This window comes from Polypterus senegalus, chromosome 4 (assembly GCF_016835505.1).
Source record: "Polypterus senegalus isolate Bchr_013 chromosome 4, ASM1683550v1, whole genome shotgun sequence".
In the NCBI taxonomy this organism is placed as follows: Eukaryota; Metazoa; Chordata; class Cladistia; order Polypteriformes; family Polypteridae; genus Polypterus; species Polypterus senegalus.
In genome coordinates this window covers 19,451,522-19,466,545 of record NC_053157.1, presented here as the reverse complement: position 1 = coordinate 19,466,545, position 15,024 = coordinate 19,451,522, and the positions used below count along the sequence as shown (strand labels likewise).

The 15,024-nt window shown below is 42.9% G+C and overlaps 1 protein-coding gene across 7 annotated transcripts in view; it reads right to left on the bottom strand.

Annotated features, from left to right (window-relative positions):
* Positions 1 to 2,594, bottom strand: part of rapgef2 (Rap guanine nucleotide exchange factor (GEF) 2) — a 388,985-nt gene extending 386,391 nt beyond the window's left edge. For 6 of the 7 annotated variants that reach the window (XM_039750318.1, XM_039750321.1, XM_039750319.1 and 3 more), the window contains exon 1: positions 1,847 to 2,583. In XM_039750318.1, coding sequence (XP_039606252.1) covers positions 1,847 to 1,915 — 69 coding nt within the window. In that variant the 5' untranslated portion in view covers positions 1,916 to 2,583. Of the gene's footprint in view, positions 1 to 1,846 lie in introns of all 7 variants that reach the window. The other variant, XM_039750324.1, reaches the window with a different exon arrangement.
* Between the last annotated feature and the right edge of the window lie 12,430 nt (positions 2,595 to 15,024).

The window sequence follows — 15,024 nt, the reverse complement described above, 5'->3', positions numbered from 1 at the left end:
ACTTTATGGAAACAGACTTTCTAAAGTACTAAGATTTGTATTTCTCAAAATGCAGCAGCTGCACTTATACAGGGCAAGCAGATCATGGAAATGGCATTACAGGAGAGGCTCGCATTTGAGAATGTGCTTCTAGATGTTCTTTGAGATGACAATTCGAAAGCTGCTTAAAATCAACAAAAGGAAAATTAAACTACTTCCAGCTAAGTTCTAAATTTATAGTGAGCCAGCGCCAATCCAACTACTGTTTGGTACAAAACAGGAACCACACCAACCCATGATGGGATGCCAGTCACACAAGTAAGCATGTTCACTAACGTAGAGCTAATTTTAAGGCTCCATCAGATACCCCTGGAACATTTTAAAAAAACTACACAAGTCGCGGAAACCATCACAACAAAAAAAAAAAAAATCAGTATCCAGACACTACAGAAGGAGAGAAAGAGATCAGAAGTATGGTCCTGAGACTTCACTACTGCATTAGACAACCCAAAAATTGCTTACTCCAGTGCAGGGGCACAGAAGCAGGGGTATCAAGACCTATCTCAGTAACCTCCAACGTAAACCTAAATGGGTACTTGTGTACTAAACGGACAGCAGTGAAACCTCCCGCACGGAGCCCAACACTAGAATGGGTAGGGGGAAACCTTAAATTTCTATATATATTTTTTACTCCCAATAAATGAATTCGTCAAAACAATTCTGTTTTCCTTTGTCAAGCCGTCCGTCGGTTTAGTACACAAGTACCCCTAAATGATAAGCAACTTCGTCACAAAGCACAAACATACATTCATTCAATCACCCTTCCAAATATGCAGTTTAGGTTAAGTGGAATACACAAAAAGGTAAATCTGAATAAAGCAAAAACATGCAGAAGGCCCAAAAAAAACAGTAGCCAGGCCAGCATAAGAACAGTGCATACAGCAGCAGCAGCACCACCACCCATCAGCATCATCACTGGTTTTAAATGAACACCCTATACTCAAATTTAAGACAATGAATCACAGATCCGGCATTCTAAGTTAGGCTTTTTCTAAAACACCAACCAAAAAACTTGCAGGCAAGGTTGACTGCTAGCATTAAACTAGCTCCCCAGTTGCATGTGGGCCCTGTGATGGACTGGAAACTTGTACAGGGCTGTCACCTCCCTTGTATCCAGTGCTGCCTGGATTGCCTCCACCACCCCACGACTCCAAATTTAGATCAATTGGTTTATTAAGTACATAAGTGCTACCTGCATCTAGTCTGACCAATGAAGCAAAGTTTCTAAACTTTAGTTTTAACCTAAGCAGGCAACTGTCATCAACGTATGAATACAATACAACATTTGAAAGACAACAAAAACTATTGTTGTTCATCGGAAGATTACTCTGTACTCGATGTGCTTAACTCACTGCCATATCCGTACCAGACGGATTCGATCACCGCGATAGGATGCCTACTTGTACATTAGCAAGAATGCCTTAGCCAGTAAATACATTCCAACCACGTAAGAAAATATCACCAAATCAGACGATTCTATTAAAATTATGTCTTTAGGCAAAGCAGGCACAACTTTCTGCGCCGATTGCCAATTTTAACGGTTGTCTCTTCGCACACAGTTCATCAAATCTCCGCTACGACTTGTCCCGTCCCCACCCTTCACTAAGGGCTGCCTGATCGATCCCCGCGCCGCCTCTCCCTCTCATCATTGAGGCGGCGATGCGCCGGAGGTAGAGAGTCGGCACACATTACTACCCCCAGCTACCCGGACGTTAGTTAATAACATCTGCAATTTAGGCATGTTGTTATGACGATAAACTTATAAACACTTTCTAATGAACTCCGATCACAGGTTTTTTTTTCTGACCTGTTGCGTCCTTTCTGCCGGATTTTTCATCACCGCCTGTCGGAAACTGTTATCCACGTAGGACGCCATTCTGGTCCCCTCCACAATGCAAATAATTGATAAGAAGAACACAAAAAGAGGAGTGGGAGAGGAAGAATCTTCAGTAAAGAACGGGTTAGTTGCTGCCGGTCCCGTCCCCTCCCGGCGTCAGTTCCCGGTGCCGGTCCCGCAGGCCGCGCTTCCAGCCGCGGTTTTGAGTTGTTCTATCAATCCAATCCCAAAGGAAAAAATCCCGCTTCGCAGTCTTCTACGGAGGCGCTCTCAGCTCGCGAGAGGGTGCAGAAGAAAACAGGCAAAGTTGCCGCGGTACCACTTTCCAAGAAAATAAAGTTCCATTTAAAACGCATAACAATAATATCTAATTTAAAAATGTACAAAAATGTCTCCTTTGTTTCTTTCTCTCTCTTTTTCTGTCTTTCTTCAAGCTGCAAAAGGATTAAGCTCTCCGATTGAGCATTGCGCTTCTAAAACAATCGCAGACTGCCAGGCAAAGACATCGGCTGGGTAGGAAACGCGTGTCCTCCTGCGCTCATTCATTCGCGCGAAAAATAAATGCACAGCGCAACAAAAAAACAACGGCACTGTTTCTCTACAGAGCGCTTTGTCTCTCGCCAGTCCATTAAATCAGAAGAGAACGCCGCCATGCCTCTGCGCTTTGTACCTCCATGGTGACTGACAGAAAAAAACCCTCCGGGGCGAGACCATTTGCACAACAGTCGAATTCGGCGGAATAGAGACGGCATGAGCGGTGCTCTCTAGTGTCACCTAGCGTACTGTCCTGGGCTTGCAGTCTCGAATGCTGCGATGAAGCACAATGCGGTCCTGATCTGTCCAGTTACCTGTGGGTAGCGAGTAACTTCCATCCATCCATTTTCAAACCCGCTGAATCCAAACACAGGGTCACGGGGGTCTGCTGGAGCCAATCCCAGCCAACACAGGGCACAAGGCAGGAACCAATCCTGGGCAGGGTGCCAACCCACCGCAGGACACACACAAACACACCCACACACCAAGCACACACTAGGGCCAATTTAGAATCACCAATCCACCTAACCTGCATGTCTTTGGATTGTGGGAGGAAACCGGAGCGCCCGGAGGAAACCCACGCAGACACGGGGAGAACATGCAAACTCCACGCAGGGAGGACTGCGAGTAACTTTTACACTTGATTTGTGAAATGAACTTTTATATTTCCTGGGGTCTTTTAAATACCATAAATGACAGGCAGGATCGTTAACATAAGTAACTGAATAATAACATTTACAAGATAAAATAAAATTGAACTAATGGATAAGTGAAACTCGATCGTTTTAAAGTGGACAAACCCATTAATGATACTATTCTTTATAAGTCTTTCATTTCAGTGTTTCTCAACCTTTTTGGTGTCGTGACCCAACGTTTTCCCATATAAGTGTCCCACAAAAGGTGGGTTACACCCTGGAAAATCAAGTGGCATCATCGGCAGAGCAGGGTGGGGCTTTCACTTGATGACTCCAATGCAATCATCAGAACGGGGTGGGGGTTGCCCTTTGGGGTGTTGTGCCCCTCGGGGGGTGGTTGACTCCCTTAGTGAAATCGAGCCTGATTGTCACAGTGGGACGAGTACAATTGTCGGAGTGGTGAACTGCCACTATCCACTTCATGACCAACCAACACAACAGCAACTCTCGACCCACCAGCGGCAGTCTGTGTAATCCAGTGGTTGAGAAAAACTACTTTATTGAATCCTTTGTCAAATTTGCTTTTATTTGTTGGCAACCTCAGCATAAAGAATTTAAACTATCTTAATAACAATGTGAAAACTAGCAGTAGCGTTATTGGTTTGCAGCAGCCCAGTTCACAAACAAAGGTAAGAAAGAAGGCCGACTCAATTCTGTCAGAGAATTGCTGTTCTCTTTTCTCAGCATTCCAGCTGTTGCCATCAGGCTGCAGATTTAGTTTTTCCTAGGATAAAGAGCACCAGAACTCCTTTATTGCAAAATCTGTAAGCATTTTTAATTCGGTTACTTGTAGGAATGCTTCTAAATGCTAAATTCTGAATTATTATTTTATGTACTGTTAAAAAGGTAATTATTTTTAATCATACTAATGTTGAGTGTGTATGCTTATGATAACACTAATCATCAGCTGTTATTTCTTTGATTCTTTTTCCCGTAACATTGCCTTGCCTTTTGTACTTTCTTGCTACAAAGAAATTTCCCTCTGGGATAATTACAGTGCATCCGGAAAGTATTCACAGCGCATCACTTTTTCCACATTTTGTTATGTTACAGCCTTATTGCAAAATGGATTAAATTCATTTTTTCCCTCAGAATTCTGCACACAACACCCCATAATGACAATGTGAAAAAAGTTTACTTGAGGTTTTTGCAAATTTATTAAGAATAAAAAAACTCAGAAATCACATGTACATAAGTATTCACAGCCTTTGCCATGGGTGCATCCCGTTTCCCCTGATCATCCTTGAGATGTTTCTGCAGCTTAATTGAAGTCCACCTGTGGTAAATTCAATTGATTGGACATGATTTGGAAAGGCACACACCTGTCTATATAAGGTCCCACAGTTGACAATTCATCTCAGAGCACAAACCAAGTATGAAATCAAAGGAATTGTCTCGAGGCACAAATCTGGGGAAGGTTACAGAAAAATTTCTGCAGCTTTGAAGGTCCTAATGAGCACAGTGGCCTCCCTCATCCGTAAGTGGAAGAAGTTCAAAACCATCAGGACTCTTCCTAGAGCTGGCCGGCCATCTAAACTGAGCCATCAGGGGAGAAGGGCCTTAGTCAGGGAGGTGACCAAGAACCCGATGGTCACTCTGTTAGAGCTCCAGAGGTCCTCTGTGGAGAGAGGAGAACCTTCCAGAAGGACAACCATCTCTGCAGCAATCCACCAATCAGGCCTGTATGGTAGAGTGGCCAGACGGAAGCCACTCCTTAGTAAAAGGCACATGGCAGCCCACCTGGAGTTTGCCAACAGGCACCTGAAGGACTCTCAGACCATGAGAAACAAAATTCTCTGGTCTGATGAGACAAAGATTGAAGTCGGTGTGAATGCCAGGCGTCACGTTTGGAGGAAACCAGGCACCGCTCATCACCAGGCCAATACCATCCCTACATTGAACCATGGTGGTGGCAGCATCATGCAGTGGGGATGTTTTTCAGCGGCAGGAACTGGGAGTCTAGTCAGGATAAAGGGAAAGATGACTGCAGCAATGTACAGAGACATCCTGGATGAAAACCTGCTCCAGAGCGGTCTTGACCTCAGACTGGGGCGACAGTTCATCTTTCAGCAGAACAACAACCCTAAGCACACAGCCAAGATATCAAAGGAGTGGCTTCAGGACAACTCTGTGAATGTCCGTGAGTGGCCCAGCCAGAGCCCAGACTTGAATCCGATTGAACATCTCTGGAGAGATCTTAAAATGGCTGTGCACCGACGCTTCCCATCCAACCTGATGGAGCTTGAGAGGTGCTGCAAAGAGGAATGGGAGAAACTGGCCAAGGATAGGTGTGCCAAGCTTGTGGCATCATATTCAAAAAGACTTGAGGCTGGAATTGCTGCCAAAGGTGCATCGACAAAGTATTGAGCAAAGGCTGTGAATACTTATGTACATGTGATTTCTCAGTTTTTTAATTTTTAATAAATTTGCAAAAACCTCAAGTAAACTTTTTTCACTTTGTCATTATGGGGTGTTGTGTGCAGAATTCTGAGGGAAAAAAATGAATTTAATCCATTTTGGAATAAGGCTGTAACATAACAAAATGTGGAAAAAGTGATGTGCTGTGAATACTTTCCGGATGCACTGTAAGTGTACCTACCTACTTTATAATCCGACAAAGTCTATTTGGAGCCCTGGGGTCCCCCTCGGTTTCTGGAGTGCTCACCCCTTGAGCAACATAAATGGTTCCCCTCAGTGTATATACCACACACTTTATGGAGTGTGTGTCCTTTAACTTTCCTTCATTTATTTATTTTTTTTGGTTCCTGTGCCCCATGCCACCTTCAGCAAGATGCCAGCTTCAGCTGCTGCCTATTTTGGACACACCTAAATCTGCCACTGCTTATAATAATGATAATTACATTTGTATAGCCAGAATGGAAAAGGTCATGGTGGGCGATTCAGCCAGGACATCGGGGTACAAACCTACTCTAAGGGTTCCCAATCTGGGGTGCCTGCACCACTGAGAGGCATTTCAGGGGTTGCAACAAAGAGGAAGGCTGTGTCTGACTTTATTATGGTGCAATTGGTGTGCCATCCATTTTAGGTAATTTATTAGTTGGCACTCCTGTTCTATGATAGTAAAAGAAACGAGCACTGCATGCACAATTGTCATCTTTGAGTGAGCTGCAGAAATGGTTGTTCTCGTGGTTTCCTTGCTGCAGGTGGAGGGTTCATAAAGATGAACGTTTTGCTAAAATAATGGAATTTGGACCTTGCAATAATCAGTAGAGATCATGAAACTTCACTGATTTTGAGGTTTGATTGACATTTTTGCTGGGATGGCGGGGGGCACCTGCTGCTTACACTCAGCCCATCTCTCCTCATGTCCATCCTGGCAGTAAGACAGCAGTTTTAGCTGTGCGGCACATCTGTTTTTGAACTGTAGTGCAGATGTTCATCAGGGGACAAAGTTCATCGACTGTGTTTCACTGCTTAGTGGAGTGCTGGCACCTGTAGCTTCATTGGGGTCTCCAATTCCCCCAAACCCCTTGAATGTTGATCATGTGTCATTTCCTCTTCGCTCTTGATGTTTCACAGGAAACCCAAACCCCCGGATCATCAATGAAGTGTCTAAGCTTTGGGCACATTTACAAGAATATTGAGATTTATGAAGGAAAATTCAAAAAAGTCAAAAAGCTTGTTTTTTGAGTTCAATTTGTTCACCCATAGTACTGTATGTGGTTCAAAAATTAGAACTTTTACTTCTTCATCTTCAAATGTCACTTTTGTGCAAACATAAATGAAACATTTACTAAGGTTGTGGGTTGTAGAAAAGGTTGGAAAGCACTGCTGCGATGGAGCTGGCTTCACTGGTAAGTTTGTTCAGAAGTTTTGAATTGCTTGAACTCAAGTTGTTTCTTTCAAGTTGCTTTGCCTGGTGCTTCCTGTCTTGCTATATGGTGTTGAGGCATGGACGTTATCCAGTGACCTGAGATGAAGACTGGACTCCTTTGGTGCTGTGTCTCTCTGCAAAATCCTTGGGTACTGCTGGTTTGACTTTGTGTCGAATGAGCGGTTGCTCATGGAGCCCTGAATGAGGCACAATACCTGCATTGTGAGGGAGCGTCAGTTACAGCACTACGGCTATGTGGGAACCTGAGTGGTTGGACCAGGCCAAGGGGACGCCCATGTAACACATGGCTGTGGCAGATAGAGGGTCTTTTCCGGAGGGAGGGGCTGGACCGCGTGTCTGCTGCTTCGTCGTGTGGTGGGTGTGGCAACGCATTGTACCAGTGCATGCTCCCCAACTTGACTTGACTAGCTTTTTGATGTGCAAAGCAAAAATATTACAATGCATACAATACAGTATCTACAACAACAATAAATAGGTTAATTACGTGATTGTAGATTCATTTTACTAACAGAATTTGAAATTTAAATAAACAACAATATGTTTATTTAAAGATGTTTACAACTATAAAAATACAGATCAATGAAGTTCAAAACTGCCTCTTTTCGTGACTTCATCTTTGTGAACTTAGAAACAATTTATTTTCAATCCATTGTTTGTGCTAGTTCACTCTTCACTGACATGACTGCTGAAAATTAATCATAAGGAAATTGTTACTCATGGGTGCCTGATGACCATTTTCCAGGCTCAGACCAAGTATGCAATGACCCATCGGGAAAAGAGCTCTGTAGCTTCAAGAAGATACCCAGTGAGGCACATTAGCCTCACTCACAGTCAACTAAACCTCGTCTCTCCCGGTCAGAACAACATCATTTTGAGGCATCCCAGAAAGTGGTGTCTCAGTCTGAGGAACACAGTCCTCAGTCCTGTATAATGGGACTCTCCAACCAAGACCTGCTTGAGAGAGCCCATAGTTCTAAAAAGCTGCAAAGGCTAAGAAGGCATATATTGAGCCTGATTTCTGTTGCACTACCGTGCACACATTTTTGTTCTTTGTTTAAGACACTGGCAGTGAACAGACTGACATGGCTGGTACCCCAACTTTTCTCTGTTTCTCCTCTCTCTCATTTACACCTCAAAATATTTACAGTGTATTTTATACGTATAATTGTATACAGCACACAAATGACTGCTGTGTTACAGAAATTTTGCAAATTATTCATTTTAATTCTATCATATAGAATAATAACAATTATAATTCTAGTAAGGGCGACATGGTGGCGCTGCTGCCTCGCAGTTAGGAGACCCGGGTTCGCTTCCTGGGTCCTCCCTGTGTGGAGTTTGCATGTTCTCCCCATGTCTGCGGGTGCACCAGTTTCCTCCCACAGTCCAAAGACATGCAGGTTAGGTGCATTGGAGATTCTAAATTGTCCCTAGTGTGTGTGTTTGTGTGCCCTGCGGTGGGCAGGTGCCCTGCCCGGGATTTGTTCCTGCCTTGCGCCCTGTGCTGGTGCACATAATTATTATAATTAAAATAATAATTATTGGACTTTTACCTAGTGTTTGGCGTGGTACCTGAGGGTTCAAGAGAGTGATAGTGCCCCCTACTGCCACAATAGATAGATAGATAGATAGATAGATAGATAGATAGATAGATAGATAGATAGATAGATAGATAGAAATTAAAACTTTATGGAAGCTCAAGAAGAAAATTTAAATATTATAATAAACAAACAATAAAACACACACATCAGAACTTCTGGCCTGGATACTGGAAAGCTGCTGTTGTCAATAAATGGCTTGTATGTGGCAGTAAGATGGTCAGACCTCTCCAGATGTACCACAGGTAAACGAAAAACAACACCCTGGAGTGTAACCCACATGAAACCAAACCAGCAGCAATTTTTTAGATATACAGTAGATAGATAGATAGATAGATTTTATTCATTCCCTCAGGGAAATTCACATGTCCAGTAGCTCAAACTCATCTTTAAAAAAATTAATATAAATTATTTGAAAAAACACACAAGGAGTACAAACTATAAATAAATAAATAAATAAATAGTAAAAAGTGTCGTAAGGTAGAATGGTGACCAGGTCATGAATCACTTATGTTGACAATGGAGTCATAACATCTAAAAGCAGTAGGAACAAATGATCTTCTTAAACTTTCTGTTCTACAGCGCAGTGAGAGAAGACGACTGCTACGTTTATTTCTCTGACCTGCGAAAATGTTGTGGAGAAGACGACTGTTATTATCAAAGATGGCCTGTACCTTCCTCCCCATGCACCTTTCACCTCCATTGCCACTGAGTCCACAGTCCTACCCAGCACTGAGTTTGCCTTCTTCACAGGCTTGTCCAGCCTCTTCGTGTTCTTATCTGTCATACTGCCTCCCCAACAAACAACAGCAAAAAAGAGGACACTGGCAACTGCTGTCTGATAGAACAAAGACAACATTTCACTACATATACCTAATGATCTGAGTCTTCTGAGGAAAAAGAGCCTGCTCTGAACCTTTCCCTAGGGGACATCTGTGTTCACAGACCAGTCCAGTCTGTCATCAAGGTGAGCACCTAGATATTAATAAGTCTACACCACCTAAATGTCCTCCCCTCAGATGTTAACAGGCTGAAGATCATCTCCTTGGTCTTTGTTGTGTTCTGAATCAGGCAGTTCTTATTGCTCCAGTCACTGAAAGCTCCAATCAGATTCCTATATTCCCCTTCCTCCCCATTCTTTATATTCCCCACAATAGCTGTATCATCAGAGTACTTCTGAATGTGATTAAACTCCAACCTAAACTATGACCCTGCACCTAACGAAACTAAAGAAACAAGGATGTTCAGCGTAAAGAGAGCCTCTGTAAAACTGAGTAAAATGCAGCACTCTGGGAATTTAGAAGATCACCCATAAAGAGCTTGTGTAGGTTGTCAAATGTTAAGACCAAGCAGTACACAAAATGTATAACAATATTGTAGCAGCCAGAAGACTAAAGCTCTTGCAATTTTTGTGTACCTGCAGGTTTACAGGAGAAGAGGAGCTGGCACCTGATTGGTAGCGAACAGAGTAGAATCTTTCTAGGTGGTTAGCACCCTGTTGTGTGGGTTGTTTAAACAGGAGCGCTGCAAGGATCAGGAGGTCCACCATTTTCAGATGGTGATGGTGAGGAGCAGTCTGCATGATGAGGACATCCAAGGAGCTGGAATGAGGAACCAATGGCAAAGCAGGAGTCAGGAGCACTGATGAGTCACATGCGGAAAACGACAACTGAAGTGCCCGCTGAAGTGTGTGTGATGAGGAGACAGTGTGAAGTGAGTGTTTAGTAGCACATTTGTTGTTTTGGGTGCCATTTCCCTGTGGCCCCTAACAGTAGGGAGGTTTAGTGATCTGCGTGTTATGTGTGCTGATGTTACACAATAAATATGCCCAGTTGTCTGAGGGTCAGACCTGCATGTCCTGTGTGGTGTTTGTATGTGTGCGTCTGTCCTTTCCAGCCCACTGCTTGTTACAATATGTATAGGTTAATGGAAGTCAGGCAGTTGTAAGCGTTTGTAAGTCAGGGTCTGCATTGTTTAAAAAATGCCACCCTCCCCTCAAATTTTGCTGCCTTAGACAATCTCCTAGTTCAATCTAATGGTAGAGCAGGCCCTGCTGATACCTAGTTATGCCCATTTGCACCAGGTAGTTTTACAGTCGATGATTCACCTTCATTGTATATCTCTGGAATGTGAGAAGAAATCACAGTCCTAAAATACCCAAAGAGGTACAAAGAGAAAAGGCCAGAATCTGAACGTAGGTTAACTGAGCTATGAGGCAGCACTGCCGAGAGCAGATCAAATGAAAACTAATTTTGCAAGGATATCCTTTTCATGGGTGGCATGGAAGCACACTGGTCACTGCTGTTACTTCACAATTCCAATACGCACTGACTGTCAGTCCATTGCAGCCCACATTCATAAAATCACCCAGGCTTGTTTTATGCTGAGAGGATTTAGAATTACCATTGATTTTAACCTGTATGTCTTAGGTTTTGTCTAAAACCTGGGGTCTCCAATACGTCGCTAGCTTGCAACCCCTTTCCAAGTAGTTCACCAAATGGTTAATGAATCCTACATAAATTTGAAAACTTGACTAGTCAAATTAGGGGTGGGCGATCTTTCCAAAAAAATCATATCACAATTCACAATTTGAATTGCAATCTATCTTTTCAATGTGGCATATACTTGAGAGAATACCTGGACTCAAACTCATCAAGACCTAAGTAACACTTTATTTTAAATATCAAACAAAGTTGAATTCAATTGTTCTCTTCGTTCACTAGCTAAGCGGAGTTAAGGAACACACCCTGAAACTGGCGAGTGAGTGAGGAAGGCCCCTTTCCTCAGCCCGCTGCCTTTTACTCGGATTCACGCAAATAAATTGGTACCACAAGCAAACTTTGATACACAGCGAAATGAGAGAAGTCGCAAAATCAACCGGAATGTTCAATCAAATTATAGAAAAAAACCTGATCTAAATCCGTTAAGTAGATCTCTCGTGAAAAGCAGACAGACATACAGACATCCATCCATTATCCAACTCACTATATCCTACCTACAGGGTCACGGGGATCTGCTGGAGCAAATCCCAGTCAGCACAGGGTGCAAGGCAGGAAACAAACCCCGGGCAGGGCGCCAGCCCACTTCAGGGCGCACACACACACCAAGCACACACTAGGGACAATTTAGAATCGCTAATGCACCTAACCTGCATGTCTTTGGACTGTGGGAGGAAACCAGAGTACCCAGAGGAAACCCACGTAGACATGGGGAGAAAATGCAAACTCCACGCAGGAAGGACATGGGAAGCAAACCCAGGTCTCCTTACTGCGAGGCAGTACATATATATATACATTATACAGTTAGGTCCATAAATATTTGGACAGAGACAACTTTTTTCTAATTTTGGTTCTGTACATTACCACAATGAATTTTAAATGAAACAACTCAGATGCAGTTGAAGTGCAGACTTTCAGATTTAATTCAGTGGGTTGAACAAAAAGATTGCATACAAATGTGAGGCAACTAAAGTATTTTTTTCACACAATCACTTTATTTCAGGGGCTCAAAAGTAATTGGACAAATTAAATAAGTGGAAATAAAATGTTCATTTCTATTACAGTACTTGGTTGAAAACCCTTTGCTGGCAATGACAGCCTGAAGTCTTGAACACATGGACATCACCTGATGCTGGGTTTCCTCCTTTTTAATGCTCTGCCAGGCCTTTACTGCAGCGGCTTTCAGTTGCTGTTTGTTTGTGGGCCTTTCTGTCCGAAGTTTAGTCTTCAACAAGTGAAATGCATGCTCAATTGGGTTAAGATCAGGTGACTGACTTGGCCATTCAAGAATTTTCCACTTCTTTGCTTTAATAAACTCCTGGGTTGCTTTGGTTGTGTGTTTTGGGTCATTGTCCATCTGTATCATGAAATGCCATCCAATCAATTTGACTGCATTTAGCTGGATTTGAGCAGACAGTATGTCTCTGAACACCTCAGAATTCATTCGGCTGCTTCTGTCCTGTGTCACATCATCAATAAACACTAGTGTCCCAGTGCCACTGGCAGCCATGCACGCCAAACCATCACACTGCCTCCACAGTGTCTTACAGATGATGTTGTATGCTTTGGATAATGAGCTGTTCCATGCCTTCTCCAAACCTTTTTCATGCCATCATTCTGGTAGAGGTTGATCTTGGTTTCATCTGTCCAAAGAATGTTTTTCCAGAACTCTGCTGGCTTTTTTAGATGTTCTTTAGCAAAGTCCAATCAGGCCTTTCTATTCTTGAGGCTTATTAGTGGCTTGCACCTTGAAGTTCACTCTCTGTGTTTACTTTCATGCAGTCTTCTCTTTATGGTAGACTTGGATATCGATACGCCTACCAAACCCTGGAGAGTGTTGTTCACTTGGTTGGCTGTTGTGAAGGGGTTTCTCTTCACCATGGAAATGATTCTGCGATCATCCACCACTGTTGTCTTCCGTGGACATCCAGGTCTTTTTGTGTTGCTGAATTCACCAGTGCTTGCTTTCTTTCTCAGGATGTACCAAACTGTAGATTTTGACACTCGTAATATTGTAGCAATTTCTGGAATGGGTTTTTTCTGTTTTCACACCTTAAGGATGGCTTCTTTCACCTGCTTGGAGAGCTCCTTTGACCGCATGTTGTCTGTTCACAGCAAAATCTTCCACATGCAAGCACCACACCTCAAATCAACTCCAGGCCTTTAATCTGCTTAATTGATAAGAACATAACGACGGACTTGAACACACCTGCCCATGAAATAGCCTTTGAGTCAATTGTCCAATTACTTTTGAGCCCCTGAAATGAAGGGATTGTGTTAAAAAATGCTTTAGTTGCCTCACATTTTTATGCAATCGTTTTGTTCAACCCACTGAATTAAAGCTGAAAGTCTGCACTTCAACTGCATCTGAGTTGTTTCATTTAAAATTCATTGTGGTGTCAGGGATGTTGGGGTGACGACCCAGCTGGGATGTCTTGGAGGACCGGAAGAGGGTGTGCGCCCACCTTGGACCACGTGGGGGCCGCCACCCTGGTTGTGTTGGGGGCCACAGGTAGAGGGCTTGGAAGCCCAACCCGGTAGGGGCCCGTGGTCACCGCCAGGGGGCGCACCGATGCCTTGGGAACCCTGGACCGCAGCATTTCCGCCACACCTGGAAGTGCTGGGGGGAAGAGAAGCAGGGACACCCGGAGTGCTTCTGGGAGTATAGCCGGCACTTGAGCACCTGGAGTACATCCGGGTGTGGATAAAAGGGGCCTGAAGGAAAGGCAGAGAGTGAGAGAGGCCTGGATTTTTGGGGACTTGAAGGGGTTTGTGTGCACTTTGGACTGTAAATATATTGTAAATAAATGTGTGGTGGTTGGAATTGCAACATGTCTGCCTGTCTGCGTCCAGGGCTCGTTCACAGTGGTAATGTACAGAACCAAAATTAGAAAAAAGTTGTCTCTGTCCAAATATGTATGGACCTAACTGTATATTAGTAAACCTTCAAAATGCTGTGCAGTTAAAGTCTCAACAGCATTGTCAGCATTTCTGGAGCTTAGAGGAGACACATAACTATAAGAATCTTCACCAAGCAGCTTTGAAAATGTCTGCTTTGTTTGCGTCTCCATACCTCTGTGAGTCTGACGTGAATGTCATGAAATCAAAGTTCAGAACAAGACTGACAGATGAATATTGAAATGACTCCATAAGAGTGAACCTAAGTGGCTCCACTCCACCAGACACCTGCCCATCTTGTTGACTCCATGCAGTGCCAGTCATCTGACTAACTAAAAAACACATCACACATGCAACTGGACCTGTGAATAAAGTGAAACAATGACATGGAACAAAATGACAAAAGAATAAGTCATATCTGTGTATTTGGAATTGCATTGTTTTGTGTTGACAGCATTCATGTTTTAATTGAATAGTGTGAGACACACTAGAAAATGCATACAGACATACAAAATGCACTTGCAGGTAAACTAAACATTTCTTGTGATGTTTTAATGCAAAATGTGAGTTGTGGACACCAACATTTTGTAAATGTTCAGGCAAAACAAGATTATTCAGTTTGTTTGGGTTGAAATAAGCTATAACGTTAAAAAACACGAGTAGCTCTCGGCCATTTTCATTTTGTAAAAGTAGCTCTCAGGGGAAAATAGGTTTGAAGACCCCTGGTCTACACTAACACAGACAAATTTGGAATTACTGTTTTACTTTTTAAAGTTTTCTTTCCATATTAGCATTTTCAAATCCTATTATAAAAATGTGTAATTCAGTGCCATAAATGCATATATTTTGTTTATCGAGCGTGCATGGTTTATCCATCAAATACACTGTTTGTTTACGGGGCAAAACCAAAGTAAACTGAAACAATAAATGAACAAGGAAAAAACAAAATGGATTTCCTTATCTGGTCAGATGATGATATGCAACTGCTTTTAAAGATTACAATAAAACATATTGTTGCCAAAGAAAATAAAAACTGGGAGTCCTGCCAAAATAATTGCAGCAAAATATC